The sequence below is a fragment of the Cricetulus griseus genome, chromosome 2 (assembly GCF_003668045.3).
Source record: "Cricetulus griseus strain 17A/GY chromosome 2, alternate assembly CriGri-PICRH-1.0, whole genome shotgun sequence".
Lineage (NCBI taxonomy): Eukaryota > Metazoa > Chordata > Mammalia > Rodentia > Cricetidae > Cricetulus > Cricetulus griseus.
Genome location: NC_048595.1, coordinates 64914080 through 64930178, shown reverse-complemented (window position 1 = coordinate 64930178; position 16099 = coordinate 64914080). Strand labels below are relative to the sequence as shown.

Genomic DNA, 16099 nt, shown 5'->3' with positions numbered 1-16099 from the left:
TCTATGGCACTAAGCATGGTTATAAATAAATGTAAGTCCCAGTTCTAGATCCAAGACTAGGTTTTGGGGTTACAACATGGCACACTTAGGAGCATTAGACTTTGGAGCCAAGCATACTCTGTCCTCTTTGGGTAGGTTATTTGCCCTTTCTGAGTTTCAGTATTCTCATCTAAAGAATGAGAGTAAAAATAGCATATGTAGTTTTGTTGAAGATTAAAGATGGCAGCCCATGTAAAATCCTTACCCTAGACAAAGAACTACAGGCAACTAAAGAATGCTGAGAGCATAAGAAATAGTGTTTTCAGGGAAGACACACTCAGTTGGTTATCTGATACCAATTGGTCAACCCTGAGTTTATATCTGTACAAGTTAATGTTATATGGACTGAGCAGGTTGTATTTGTATATTAAAGACTACATATAATTATATAGTTGTATAATTATAATATATATAATTAAGAAAATAGAAGCCATGAATTTGAGAAAGAGCAAGTGAGGGGCAGGGAAGTGTTGTACAGTGGTTCCCAACCTCCCTAATGCTATTTCCCCTTTAATACAATTCCATGTTTCATATGGTTGTGCACCTGTTTTTTTCACTTAGTACCAGGTCACAAATCCAATATATGTCATCTAGCCAGGCGGTGGTGGCACACACCTTTAACCCCAGCACTCAGAAGGCAGAGAAAGGCGGATTGCTGTGAGTTCAAGGCCAACCTGGTCTACAGAGCAAGTTCCAGGACAGGATCCAAATCTAAACAGAGAAACCCTGTCTTGAGAAACTAATATATGTACTATGTACATGTGTATATGCATATATACATATATGCATCTATAACAATATAATATATAATTCTTGAATCAATTAATATACACACATAAGAAATTTTGTTACAACTTTACTAGGTAATGTAAGAACAATAAATATTATCTGCACCTTCATATAGGCATGTTGTAATCTGACTGTATTTATAGCTACTTCTAAGGTTTCCAATTTTAGAAATGCCATTATATTTAATTTTTATATCTATCAGTCTAACCACATCCCTAATTATGTCTTTGAAATAGACTTGCAAGAATAAAAGTACTCTACCAAAAAGCCAAAATGTCTAAAGTGATCTCTTGTTTTCTTGCTGCTAGGTATTGAACCCAGGGTCTTGTACATGCTCAAAATATGCTCTGTCACTGGACCATACTCTTAGCCTTAAGATGGTGGTTAGCTGACTGGCCAGCTAACTATTGCATGCCATCATTGAAAGGGCATGGAGGGGGCGTCAATGCCTTTGCTGTTTGTGTGCTTGTTCCCTTCTCAGGAGAATACAGACACTTACCGATCCAGAAGGGCTTTCTCCCGCTGATATCCCATAACCACTGCATATGCCTCCTGGAGAAGATGGTCACAAGGTTTCCCTGATGCCTGCACATGCACAAATGAAAATAAGAATCTCAGCACCAGGGAGTCTATATTGCTGCTCATATGATGTGTATAATAGAAATAAAAGGAAAATCAGAAGACATGTAGAAAATGGTTTTCAATGTTTTAGTTCTCTAGCTTAGCTTTGGTTAATCTATGGAGTAGGGGATGGGCAACAGTGTTACCATATTATATAGCTCTATTGACGTCACAGTTCGATGTAATTAAAATATCTTTTTGTAAATTAACAACTGTCTGCTTGTAAAGATTAATGAGATTAATTACTTAATACCAAAATATAAAGATTACCATCCTTCTCCTCCTTCTTAGAGACAGGGTATCTTTTAACTGAGGCTAACCCCAAACTCCATACATAGCCAAAGATAAGCTTAGACTTCTGATCCTCTTACAGAAATTCTTTTTCTAGCTGGTATAAATTTGACCATTACCACTTAATTTGATCAATAAGATACCCCTATTTTCTTCTCTGATAAAATTATTTGAAGTCTAAAGTCTGAGGTGGGTGTGTTTATTCAAATAACCCAACAAATATGACCCTTCCCATATCTCAGTGAAAGGAATCTAGCTCCATTGTCAAACCTCATCCATTTTACAGAAGTTAGAGAAGCTCCTCCTGCCTGTACACACTGTTTTCCCTCAAAATAGAATTCTTGATGAATTACATTGATGCTAGCTGAGCTATTCCTGTAAGTTGCAGTCTATTATCTGAATTCTCCGATGGAACTTACTTAAAGCTCTTTAAAAACACTCAAATCAAAGCCTATGGGTTATTTTCTTCTTGAAAAGAGAAGTAATGGATTCAAAGAAGAAATAATACATAACGCATGCACATAACATAACAGCACAGTTATTCCAACTCATAAAGGTAAAGTAAGAATTTAAAATGTTAAGGACTGGTGAGATTGCCCAGTGGGTAATGGCATGCCTGGCGACTTCAGGCTTGCAACCCACGTCACGGAAGGAGGGACCCAACCTTCTTCTAAGTTGTCCTCTTTCTTACTTCCATACGCCCATAAATGAAGGAAGACAAAATGTAATTTAAAAAACCTTAAGTCAAATGACAAGAAAATAAAATCATAGTGATTTTCTTGCCTGGTCAGCATTTGTTGACATGGGAAATGTCAAATGACAAGGGAAAATAAAATAGCAGCACATACAGAGTTAAATAACCACTAAACTAAATATCATTCCATTTGCCCATGTCTTTCCAAAATTCAGTAACTGTAATTTGTTTCTTAATGTTTTTTCCTTTCACTAACACAGGATTTGCTGCTCTGTAATCCACTGGTGCCTTACAGGCCTCCTGAGATCTGTAAGAGTGCTGGAGAGCTTCGAGCTGCTGGATTGGAGCTTTATGACTTGGTTTTGAAGTCGTCATTTTGTGTCTGACAGGCACTGCCACCACAATGAGACATCTCCTCATATCCAGTGAGGCCAGTCTTTATGCTCTAGGCTCAGGACACACAATATTAAACACGTGCTGAATGGGCTTGGGCTACCCCATCTCTGTGGAGTACTGGACTAAGGATGGGAGAGGTAGGATCTACTTCTTGCTTGGCACCTCTGTCCCTTGCCTGGTAATTTTCTTACCAACCTCACAGCCATCACCAGAATGGATATAAGTTTATTCCTGGTTACTCAGCATCTACCCTGCTTGAAAATTTTTGAAACTATCTTTAAAACAGACTTTGTAAAATGCATTTTAGTTGCTTAAATACAGTTTCAGTTTTCTGTTTAACTCTCCAAAACAAGAAGTCCCCCCCCCCAAAAAAAAAACAAATGAAAAATAGCAGCAAAACAGTTATGTCTCACCTATGCATAATATTAAAGCAATGATTCACAAAACAAATGTTTTGGCATGTGTATGGGGGCTTTAAGTAAAAAAAAAAATAAAAAAAATTTCCTGTTATTTTGCTCAAATACTTATAAAATATGGCCTATACTATCTGTATAGATATGTGTTTATAGATATAAAATTGAAATATATGGGTAACATATAAGTAAAAACCCTTTGGAAACTCTGAAATGTGGAGACAGAGGCTTCACTTTCTCTAGCTAGGAAAACAAACATCTACCTCTTCAAAGGGTTTTGCATAAGTGCTGGTATTTCAGGGAAACTCTTAAAGATAGGCCAGCAGGGGTCCCAGACGCTCCTGTGGGACAGGGAAATGGCATCATAGATAATGATCTATAATAACAGAATTACCAAATGTACAATGACTGCCTTAGGAAATGAGCAGATGAGATTACAATATGTAAATTCAAGAAATGCCTAATCTAGCAGTCTGGCTCCTTTGGGTTAGAAAAATAATAAAACACCAATGGAGAGGCAAAGAGATGGGAGATAAAAGATTGAGCTGAGTTAGTAATCTGATTAGGGACAAGGGATAACATATACTTTACTGTTCTCATTGAAACACAGGCATTGTAAATGACCCTCTGGAAATTAAAAAAAAAAAAAAAAAAAAAAAAAAAAAAGTCAGACACATACCAGGGAGAAGCCAAGGAAACAGCATAAAATGATGGTCCCTCAAGCCCAATCAAAACACATACTGTATGTCTGCTAATTCTAACCATGGAATCTAAAGCCATCTTCTAAAATAATTAATGATAAAGTAAAGCTTCAAGTTACAAAATGTAAACGTGTGACTTTAACTTCACGAAAGGGCTTAACAATCCCTAGAGAAAAACCCATTTTCAAGCCAACAAGACTGATGAACAAGATAAAAATGATCCAGAAAGTATTGGGTGAAGGAAGCAGGAAGCCCAGGGCCTGGCTAAAGCTCAACAGTAGAGGGGTGCCTGGGGTTCAGAGACAACACATGCTGGAGAGGGGCCCTTACTATCCCCAAATATTCCTCCTGAAATCAGATAATTTGCTTAAATTTCCCACGCCCTTTTAAAAAGTGACTGAAACCAGTGTGTACATCTCCAATCATCCTTCTTGTCCTTCTGAAATCAAATGAGTGCTCAAGCAACATGCAAATGCAATCAAATATAATACTTAATATTTCAACTAAAATTGGAAGTGCAGAAATGTCACGTTACCTTCTATGCCCTAGAATACCATTAAGATGGTATCTGATAAGCCGTTTAGTTTCCCAGTCAATAAGGTAAATACATCATGTGCAACTTGAGTTTATTTTATTGCTAGTTAGTTGCCTTCTTAAAATATGCTCCTAAAACTATTCCCCAAGATCAAAGTGTACCAAATAACTTGGAAATAATTTGACCAACAGTGGTTCTGAAGCTACCTATGAAGTCATGTTGGAGTTGAGAGTGCAGTCACTCTGACACACTCCCCTCCTTGGAATCACCAAGGAAGATGGACATTTTTCCAGGGCAAAAGTCTTCCATTTACAGTATTCCCAAATGTTAATCATGTTCTGCTACATGTAATCAACAGATATTACTGGAAACTCATATTTATGGACAGAGGAATCCTTAATTTGACTTGTAAGTAAGACATGAACTCAGTAACTGCTAAATCTAGGCACTTAAATTCAGAAATATCTACGTTCTTAATAGAGTTTTATAAGCAAGAGATGTGGGAAAGAAATGATCTGAAGTCTGTGACAACATTATCAATGTTAAATACATCTTGCCATGTAAGACAATTGCACTGAGCTATGGTGTCTATTCCCTAATGCATGAGGGGTTGGTCTGTGAGACCAATACTAAAGAACAGTATTTTAAGGTGTGTTCTAGTCTAGACTTACTTTATTACAGCACAAAAAGTTAAAACATGAATCTATAAATCCAAAACCTGATTACACTTTTGGTTTTCCCCAAAAGGGTTAGTTGAATTCAGTTTTAAAGTTTTATTTCTTTGCTGTGAGGGATAGGAGACTTTAAAATACATGATTTTGAAGGCTTGTGTTAGATTTGCCTAACACAAAGTTAAAATAGACACACTTGTCAATGCATATGTGGTGAGAAGTCCCCTACACTTTGAAGCTCTTTTAGGGAGTGTAATGGAAAAGTCTTTCCTCTTTCCTTGCTTAACTGACAATGAGAAACTGATTTTGTTTCCTTATACCTGTCTCTAAATATCTGTAAATTGTGGGTATGGATACTGGCTTTCTTTGCAGCAGTGATGGATTTCAAATAAGTTCTATATGTGACAGAATTCCATAAATGACCAAGTACAATACGAAAGTAAGGTGCCATTGACAAGGCAGCACACAGAACTAGGTCAGGCTAGTCAAATTCAGGGTGATGATGCTTAACACTAAATTGCAGATGAAGTCTTAGGTTAAGTGCATGAGGAAGTAGGCAGGACTTTAAGTTAATTTCAGCCTTGTGTTTATGATGAGCATGAGTAAATCAGACAGTATTAACAGAACTATGAGGCAACTCTGTAACTAGTATGTTACTAACCATTAAAAGCTAGCTGTAATAAAATGCATTGAAACAAAGGTATTGGGATACTGACTTGGAGTTACCAATGGGAAGGCACCAGCAGTACTTCTCTAAATGGGCAGTGTTTTAGAAAAAGGTTTGTCACACTAAGAAATTAGAAGATCATGATTTCAAAATCAAGAATAGATATTCTATTTAAAAAAAAAAAAGAAGCCTGCCTACCTTACACCAACATCTTTGTATGGATGCAAAGACAATTCCCAGTGCATCTTACTTTATTTTCTCACTGTATTAACAACCTATAAGAATCTGCGGTATAGCTCAGTAGTAGAACGTGTGACCAGAATTTATCAAGCCCTGGGTTTCCTCTCCAACACACACACACACACACACACACACACACACACACACACACACACACACACACTAATAAGTGAACAAATATAAATGTTCAAAAATAAAAGTAGGTGTTTGGAAGACAGCACAGTCAGTGAAGCGGCTGCTGTACAAACTTGAGGACCTGAGTTGGGATTCTCAGGGTCAGCATACAAGCTGGGCATGGTAGAGTGTATCTCCAGTCCCAGTTCTGGGAAGACAGGGAGACAGGTGGGTCCTTGGTGTCCCGTGGCCAGCAAGTCTGAGTGAATCAGAGACTCTGGGTTCATTGACACACCATATCTAAAAAAGCTAAGATAATGACTGAGGAAGAAATCTAACATTGACCTCCCGCCTCCAGAGGCATATATAAACAGCCCTCTCACCAACCCTCAACAAACAAATTAGTTTTTAAAAGTAAAAGCTTACTGAGGACTGGCTTACTGGGGACTCACTGTGTCCTTTGGGCCTCACTGGAAGAAAGTGACTGAAGTCACAGGTCAGGCTCTGACTGGTGAGAGCTAGCCACAGTTAAATGGAATATAACCAAAAAGGCAGTTTTCAAGTTGGACTTGGGGGGAAATTCCATTCTGTTTGTCTACATTTTACCAAGAAACCCCACACTTGACATCTGGACAGCAGGGTGCATCCACCACCCTGCCTTTTGCCAGTAAGGTCCATTATTCTCTCCATTTGACAGCAGATTTTTCCTGTTTAGCCTGGACAGCTTCCAGGTTAACAACCCAGATCTCTCAAGGAGTGGAAAGAGCAAGACAACTATCGAGGCCCCAGCTTGACATCCTCTAGATGAGCTTCAAATAGATGTAGGATATCTGGTTGTTTTAGTAAAAGGGTGTCTTGTTTATTCTTCAGCATGCAGCATTGTAGCAACACATAGAGTTAACTAATTTTTACATTACCAATTTACCAACAACAACCCCACCCCACATGAAGGCACTGATTAACCTCTACCATGACTCTATTTACAGTTAAGATACAAAATATACCACTAGCAAAAAATATTGTTGACTCTCCCAGGCTTTAAATAGTTTTTAAAAAAAATCTATCCAGGTGGTGGTGGTACAAGCCTTTAGTCCCAGCACTCGGGAGGCAGAGGCAGGTGGATCTCAGTAAGTTCAAGGCCAGCGTGGTCTACAAAGTGAGTGCCAGGACAGCCAGGACTGTTACACAGAGAAATCATGTCTCGAAAACAACAAAAAATAAAAATAATCTAGAAGGAAAACTGGGTGTGATAGCACAGCCCTGTAATCTCTGGTATTCAAAAAGCTGAGGCAGGAGAGTTGAGCCCATGGTTTAGAGGCCTGCCTGGGCAACATAGTGAGACTTTGTCTCAAAAGTAAAACAAAACAAAACCCAAATAGGTAAGTATGCAAATAAGCAGAGATCTTTATTTCATTTGGTAGATTATGACAACAGCATTATATCCACATAATAACTATGCAGATGAAGACACAGAAACTTCCCATCCTTCAAACTAGAAAAGTTCTTGGTGTTGTTCCTTGCCCTCTCACAGTCTGTGAAAACCCTTTATGATTGAAGCCACGTAGATTAGATTCTCTAACACATATCCATGGAGTCATGGAATGTGTGTTCTATGGTGTAAGGCTATATATACATTCTACATGTTGTTTATCCATAATATACCCACATTGTTGGAGGTTTCAGAGGTTTGGTCTTTATATAAATGTATTATCTCAGTGATGGAGTAAATAGTACTTTTATAAATCAATAAAAAAATTGACCCAAATTACTATCACTATGAATAAACTTATAAAATTCTTTTGTATTTTCTAGCATATGTTTTACTCTCTTGGTAAAGTAGCCAGGTGTAGAATTACTAAGTCACAGGGCACATAATTTTATTTAAGAAACTGTCAGACAATCCCACAAAGTGTATGCACCATTGTGTGGTTCCATGTGTAACAACCATGAGAATTATCTTTGCTTTACACCCTTGTCAACACTGGTCTTGTCATTGTATGATTTTTAATCATTTAGTGACTGGAAAGTGTTTTCATCTTCACTTACCTCATCTCTAGTGATGTTGAGAATCCTTTTAATTACTTATGAACTTGCTGTTTATTTTTTTTCTTGTGAGGTCTAAGTCATTTATCCAATTTTGTTTTAATTGTATGTATGATGTGTGTGCATTAATGCCCACATGCTACTACATATGGGTGAATGGCAGAGGACACACTTGTGGAGTTGGTTTTCTTCACTTTCACATGAGTCAGCAGGCTTCACTAGCTACCTCATTTGCTATTATTTCAGCTGTATTTTTGTTATTAGTTTATAGGAGCTTTAGCCCCCATTCCAGGCCTTTAGCAGATATGTGATTTAAGAGCAGCTTTTCCTGAGTGTGGTTTGCCCTTTCATTTTCCTAATGGTGTCTTTAGATGAGCATACCCTTTTAAATTTAATAAAGTATAAGATATGATCAATATTAACTAGAAATTACTATATTCTCAACCTTAGCAAGAATGCATATTAGTGTAATGACATTGTTTGGATAATATCCAGGTTATCAAATAAAAAGTTTGGTCAAGGATTGCTACATGTGCATTTTTAAAATCCTTCTGGATCAGATGGATTTTGTTGTCATTTTTTGACCACAGGTCATCTTTTATTGAATGTTACCCAATGAGCCTTTGTCCTGCTTGCCTGGCTTTATGGGCATCAGTGTGTCCTACATTGCCAGAGGCTGGATGCCAAGGCCTTTCATTACCAGGTATTTTAAAATCAATGGGCATGGATGTCTATCATCTGCAGGGTGAGAGGGAGAGGAGGAAAGTATCAGAACCTACAGTGCTGCTGACTAAAGAAATTCTTTGGCTTTAGTGGAGGGAGATTAAAGGAAAAAGAATGTGGCACTAGTACAGCCATAACAGAAAAAGACCTCAGCAGAATGAAGCAGCAAATCCATTCTGAACCACAAACTCCCCTTAGGTTCCTTAAACAAAGCTGGATAGACATTAGACAATACTTATTCCATGACTGACGCAGGCCCACAGCTCCATGTGAAATAAAGAAAGCATCAGATATGTGTGACATAGGGTTCCTTACTGTTCTCTGCAAGCTCGGGTAGCTGAGGTCCAGGTGCCTTTCCGCTGTGTGACCAAGGTGTGACAGTAGCCTGAGTAAAGATGCCATCCAGCTGGGCAGGATTTGTCCTCCAGCCCCTGCAAAGCAGTTGTCAGGGTTCACATCTGAGTGGACTTGATAATCTGGAGTCTGCCTCACAGTAGAAACCCCTGAATCTCCTCACGTCTGTGGGCAGGAGCAGCCCCCATTACAATTCCCCACCTTAGGAGACAATCGACTTTCTACAGAAAGCACCACCACCACAGTCAGAAATGGCTCAATTTTATACCTCTGACATTCTGATAATTAAACAAAATTGACTAATGCTATATTTCGGATCTTCAAAATCCACTTTGTAACATTTTTTTTTTCTCATGGCTTCCCAGTGTGGTAAGAACAGACAGAGCATGAGCTAAGAATCATATGACCGATCACTTATCAGATAATCTCATCACAGGGCATATTGACGCTAAAGATTCTTGGCTACTTCACCAGTGCCCCACCTTAGTTTGGGGGCTCCAGACTTTCCAGGTGATCCCATCACATAGATACAATCTGTGGATGCTTTCTTCAAAATGAAACAGTCCCTTTAATTCCACAGAACAGTTCTTTGGAAACAAGGGCAGCTGACCCTGCAGGGAAGAGCAGTAGTTTAGAACCATTCAATGTAACTTGGTAACACACTTTCCTCTCTTGGATCTTCACCTACAAGGCAGCATGGGTATTGGGTAAACTACCCCCCAACTCGGTCCATTTTGTGACATTAAGTGTGTTTATGGCCCAGGGAACAGTTTACTAGGAGGCAAACAGAAAGGAAGACAGAATTCCATACCTGTCTGGGGAAGTGTGAGTCAGTTGTGGATTCCACCTTATCAGCTAGAGGCTGTTCTGCCACCTTGATTGTCTTTTGTGGCTGACTGACGATGGATATTTTGGCCTTCCCTTTGTGAGCTGAGAAACTACCACCATCTAGTTTCAAGGAAACTATGCCATGATACTTGAGGAAACCAACAAACAAAAACAATGAGGAGAAAAAAAAAAAAAAAAGAGGCAGCAAACAAAATTTTGTTCCAATAATCAGCATTTAAAGACTGTATCAACTCAGAAACAAAAAGGTTTTTCTCAATCACCCAGTCTTCTAAAACAAATTTCAAACAAGCAAACAAAAACTTAAAATTAGCAGATAATGCGAAAAGACATAATAATCTCACTGAGTGTTTTCATCCATGAGCATGACATTTAGCAATTCTCTATGCTTACATTGTAGATGGTGTCTGTTCCATTTCTACAAACAGAAGATGGAGGAACCTGAAATCAACAAAGAACAGCATGTATGCAAGGCTGACTATAAAAAACAATTAGCAGTATATTCTGGCAAGGTCCTGTAATAATTGAAAATTTAAAAGAATATTTCCTGATTTTTTTCATGCCAAGTTCAATCGAATTTTTTAAACCATCATGTCTAACCCAGTTCACTGTTGTGTTGATTTCTATCTACATCCACTGTATTGTCTGGGAAGAGGAGGTGGCTTTAGTTTTTCAGTGCATCTACAGCACAGAAAAATGCAAGAGAACACACACACACACACACACACACACACACACACACATGCAAAAATATGCCTCATCAATTCCACACCCAACGGGTCACTTAAATGTGCTTCCATTATAGGATCACTGATTTCTCCCTATCTGTCTTGGTTTAAAAGGAACCAAAGCAGGATTCATATAGCTAAAATAATGCACCTATCACTTCAGTTGACACAGTTAGTGCAGTGAGTCAGCATAATGATATTTGCATACAAAAAGACACTGCATGACTCTTCGAAGAACTTGCTGTGAAAATCCAGTCTCTGCAGTGTCTCAGACACTTAGCACTATGTACCCACACATCCACTCCCAGAACACCCCCATCCTTACTGATTTGCCGTTCCCATGGGTCCTCATCGCCCTTTGAGAGAGGTCTGTGGGATCAAAACCCTGAAGGGCATCTCCTTTGGTAGAAGATGGAGGAGGCCCTCTTTCCAGATGAGGAGAACCAGCAGTGGTGAGTGAGGATGACCCTGGGGGTGAGTGAGGATGCCAAATGCCCTTCCCCCATGTGCTGTGCTTGCTTTGGTTGAAGGAATTTGAAGGATGGCACCGTCCTGGAGGCATGCAAGATGGCAGGCGATCAGTATACTACACAAACACATAAGTGATGGCATTGACACAGTTCCTGGAACAGCTTGTCATTAAACCTAGACAGATGAATTTCCCACCAGATGTTGCCTTTTTCCCATTTGCCAGAAACTCCTTCTCTCTTCATCAGTTTCCACCTGGGAAAGCAGTATCCTTCTGCACATGGATGGGGTGATTATAAAGTCATGAAATCCATCCCACAAATCATAGATGAAAATCATAGTCATGGTTTTATAATCATTCCAGACACTTAGAAAACCGGCTCACTTCCCTCCTTCTGTGATCCTCATCAACATGGAAGGTTTATTCAAGTACCACCCCACACACTCTTTGAAAGTATTCAGTTTTCCTCCAGTCTTTTCGAGGCAGAAACTGGAATTGTTTAAAGAAGTCATACGATATAAAAGCCGCTTTAAACATTTGCAATCAACTACAATAGAACAAAACCCTAGTGAAACCTTGACAATCAGTATTTCTGAGAGGGTACCCCCCCCCCAAAAAAAAAGAAAAAGAAAAAAGAAAAAAGAAACCAGGCTGGTGAAATGGCTCGGCAGGTAAAGATGTTTGCCACCAAGCCTGACTACCCACATAATAGGAGAGAACAGATTGCCACAGGTCCTCTGATCGCCTCTCCAACACCACAAGTAAAGAGTAATTAAAAATTAAAGTACAATATCGAACCTCAACCAAAAAGAAAACAAAAACAACCTACAGACAGATCCTGTCTGGATATTTATTTTAGTTTGAGCTACACTGAGATTCGAGTACAGAGCCTTTCACAAGCTAAGCAAGCAGTCTGCCATGGAGCTATGTTTCCAACCTGGGGACATTTTTGTATTTTTAGATTTCACGCACTTAATGTGACCAGACATTTCTGCTGGAAAAGAGGCACACATGGTAAGGAGAAAGGTGGGATGGGAGATGTCATGGAAATGTGGGCCTACAAAGCATGGGAAACAGCACCCATTTTTAGTACAGGGTGAGTGGGGACACAATAGAATACAGGTGAGAAAAAATGCAGATCACAGGGCTTGACAAGCATAAAAATAAAGGCTTAAAATGGAATGTCACACCAGACACATCAAATGCCACATAGATAAGGAACCAGAGGCAGAAGGACTTTGGCAGAACAAAACCTCAGAGTGCCAAGGAAGGGCTTTGCTTTTTCTTTTATTTGCAGGTTGCTCTGTAGCATACCCTTCCTAGGATGGTTTGGCTCCGCATCACCAAGTCATTCATTAGTATTCTCCAGCTGCCCCCAAATCCCCAGCCAGCTGCATCTTCACGTCTATTTTTCTCCAATTCCTTCCCTTCTTAGAATTTCCCTGGTCACACTACAGTGGGGGCTCCAGTGCTGGGCTCCGAGAGTGCTCTTTAACAGAGGAAGATAATTACAGCCCTGCAAACTCTGGGGGAAAATAATTGTCGATAGATTCTCACCAACATTGTTTCCCCCTTGGTGAGAACAACAAACGCTTAGAAAAAAGCAACCAGGCCATTGACTTGTTGCTTTTCTGCAGCCATTGCTCTTAGCAGGGGGAAAACCACATGAAGCACAAACCAGAATAAAGCAACCAGCCTCATGATGGAGGCCGCTTTCTTGACAAGAAATTACGCATTTTGATTTGAAGGTGTTATCAAGCACGTTGGCTGCTGCAAGCCAGCAGCCATGGCGCCAGGACCTCTCCTGATTTCAAGACGAGGATCAAAAGAATACCTCCTTTTGAGTCCAAAATTTTCACTGCAGCTTTTGTCTTTGTGCCAAGAACCGCATTCACAGGGGAGTTCAGAATTACTTCAAAGACCTCATCATCTTCCTCTAATCCGTCATAGGTAATTGCTATATTCCACATCTTAGTTGACATTCCTACAAGAAGTAAACATTTTAATTACTCTTTAATTGCTATTTCAATCACCTAGGTGTCAGAGAAATATATTAATTAACATGTCTACAGCTAGACTGCAGTAGCCCGAGTGAGCTATTGTACTGCCACCAACTCACTGAGGCCCTGCTGTTCTCCCAAAATAATATAAAGAGACTGCATTTGTTCCTGGACAATGATGATCGCCTCAATGCAAACACTGTAACAAAAAGTAAGCTGCATTATACAGGGGGAGAAAAAAAGGTTAGTAGACAAAATCCCAGACATTCATTTTTCTCCCAACCCATCCCCTCCGTTCTTCAGAATAAATAGTTACTACAATCTGAAAATCTTAATAGTTGCAAGAATCTTAAGATGTTGCAGCAGGCAGAAGTGATTATTGGATGGTACTTCAGGCACCTCACAGAATTCTTGAAGTGATTCATTTCCACCAACAGCTGCTTGCATGGGCTGCTCTCCCTCCCCAGATCTTCTAGCCCATGGCTGCTTTTCCTGATGATGCATTCTTCAGCAGTTGGATACTCTCCTAGAGAGAATGTATGGGCTGAGGATTATAGACATAGACTGGCCTAGCCTCTATCATGGAGTATAAACAAGTTTATTTCATATAATCTTCTGAACTTAATGTAAGTTTTAATCCACGAAGATATCCCAGCCAATCTGTCCCATTGGGATGGAAGGCAAACCTAGCTCAGACATAAAAATACTCAGGCTGGAAGACACTTCTGAAATGGCCCAATTCCTCAGAGGTTTCTATGATGGGAACTGTAGGACATCTTCTTGGGTTTATTTAGAAGGAAAGGTGAGGGTAGAGATGAACCAGCCGCAGGGGACAAAGGGCAGTAAGAGGACAGTTTAGCCTCTAGGGCAAAGCTTGAAGTCTGTCCTGCCTCCCCTGCCTATGGGTGCCTATGGAGAAAGCTCTATAAGGTAGTTAAGGACTGTTTCCTAGCCTTCTCTTCTGAGAATTGACTTTTCTTCTTGCGGACTGACACATCTCTAACTCTGCCATCCACATGACAACCACCTTCTTGAAGGTATGTCTCATAACATTTTGTGACTGAATCAGTGTCTCATTAATCCCTGTAGCATCCGGTGGAAAGTTGAAATTGTTCACTTCTGTATTTGGCTGCTTTTAGAGGGGAAAAAATAGGGGCGATCTGCAATAATTTTGGTAAATGGAATAAGCTGATAGCTGATTTATGAAGGTCCCAGAATCAACTGTGTTCTCAGATTAATTCTTTTCATAGATTTTGCAAAATCAGAAGTTGAACTAGCTAATATAAAATCCTAATTAATTCACATCTCATGGATGAATGAATCTGTCCACCAAAATGTATCTTTTATCCATAAGTTCTTACCTTTGCATTAGAAGCTATGAGGAATACCAGAAGTGTAGCATAAGCCAAGCTCTGACCTAAAGGAATTTGAAACTTCTTGGAGGAGACAAGACAGATACAGATAGTTGTCTTGGAGTATTCAGGAGAATTGGTCCCAGGACTCCCATTGGATGGAAATAGCTGCAGCAGATGCTTGAGTCCCTTGTATATAGCCTATGCAATCCTCCTGTAAACTTTAGGCCATCTCTAGATTGTTTACAATACCAATATATGAACACCATGTTACTATTGTATTGTCCCAGATACAATGACAAGAAAAATCAAAGGTTTTGAAGTCAGTACAGACAGATTATGTTTTGATTTGTGCTTTGTTGGATAGGTGGATGTAGAACCCAGAGTTCCCTAGCCCTTCTACAGATATACTAGAAAGTCAAATAACTATTCAAAGCTATGCATGGTCAGCTAATAAACATACAGAATGGAGCATGTATAGTAGATGCCTGTAGGATCCACACACACAGATTAAGGAAATAAACAATTTTAGCAAAGTTGAGGATTTGGTCAGCACAGTAGAAGGTAGATCAGCTGAATGGAGACATCACATCTGGGGAAAGGAGGCCATGGGCTGCAGGTGTACCCACACTACGGAGAATGCTGGATACCAGGTGGCCAGATTCAGGCTTTAGACAATGGTTAATGAGGGAGGACTTCACGGACATTCTGAAAGTGAATGCTTTAGCAAACTGATTTTGAGAGTGTCTATGTGAAGGCTGGGTACCTGGAAACTCAGGGGCTTTAGAAGCAGCTGTGGAAATGAAATGAACATGAAAAGGGGTGGACAAAGAAGACAGTTTGTGAATACTAATGATTAATACTCAGAGAACTGTTCTGACCAAGGCTCATAATATTAAGTTCAATTTTTAAAAACTCCAATTACACAGAATATATTTCCAAGTCTCAAGCAGTTGTCTACCTGTTTCAAAAATTTAGTTTAGAAAATGATAGTATCACTTCCAAAGAAACCAACCAGCCAACCAACAAAAACCCCCAAAGGGCCTTGAAAATATTTGCAGGATCTTATGGAACAGAACCAAATAATTGAAAGAACTTTCTTCTGCATTTCTTTTAAGAGCTTCTGATTTGTTGGCATACATTTACTTCAAGCCTCCCAGGTGTGGGGGTCACCATCTCAGGTTAACGAGATTGCGAGTAGAAATTTCATGTTGTTTGGTCCCCTGCTTCCTCCACTTTGCAGGTGCAAAGTGTTCCTTAATTCCCTGAGATACACCTGGGTCTTCAGAAGGCTTGAACTGCCCCTACCCTGTTTCTAGAAAACAAAAGGTACTGGGGTTGAGAAAAGTGTCCTTTCACATAAACACACCCCACTTTATAGAGAAAGTGTATTCCTGGATATTTTCCTACAAA

At 39.5% G+C, this 16099-nt stretch overlaps 1 protein-coding gene across 2 annotated transcripts in view; it reads right to left on the bottom strand.

Moving 5' to 3' along the window:
• The window catches only part of Frem1 (FRAS1 related extracellular matrix 1), a 61077-nt gene that overhangs the window by 720 nt on the left and 44258 nt on the right, over nucleotides 1-16099 (bottom strand). For both annotated transcript variants that reach the window (XM_035439826.1, XM_035439827.1), the window contains 7 exons: nucleotides 13169-13318; nucleotides 11191-11417; nucleotides 10531-10578; nucleotides 10103-10267; nucleotides 9774-9902; nucleotides 9253-9368; nucleotides 1328-1413 (listed from right to left, as the gene is read on the bottom strand). In XM_035439826.1, the coding sequence (XP_035295717.1) occupies nucleotides 1328-1413; nucleotides 9253-9368; nucleotides 9774-9902; nucleotides 10103-10267; nucleotides 10531-10578; nucleotides 11191-11417; nucleotides 13169-13318 (921 nt within the window). The remainder of the gene's footprint in view (nucleotides 1-1327; nucleotides 1414-9252; nucleotides 9369-9773; nucleotides 9903-10102; nucleotides 10268-10530; nucleotides 10579-11190; nucleotides 11418-13168; nucleotides 13319-16099) is intronic.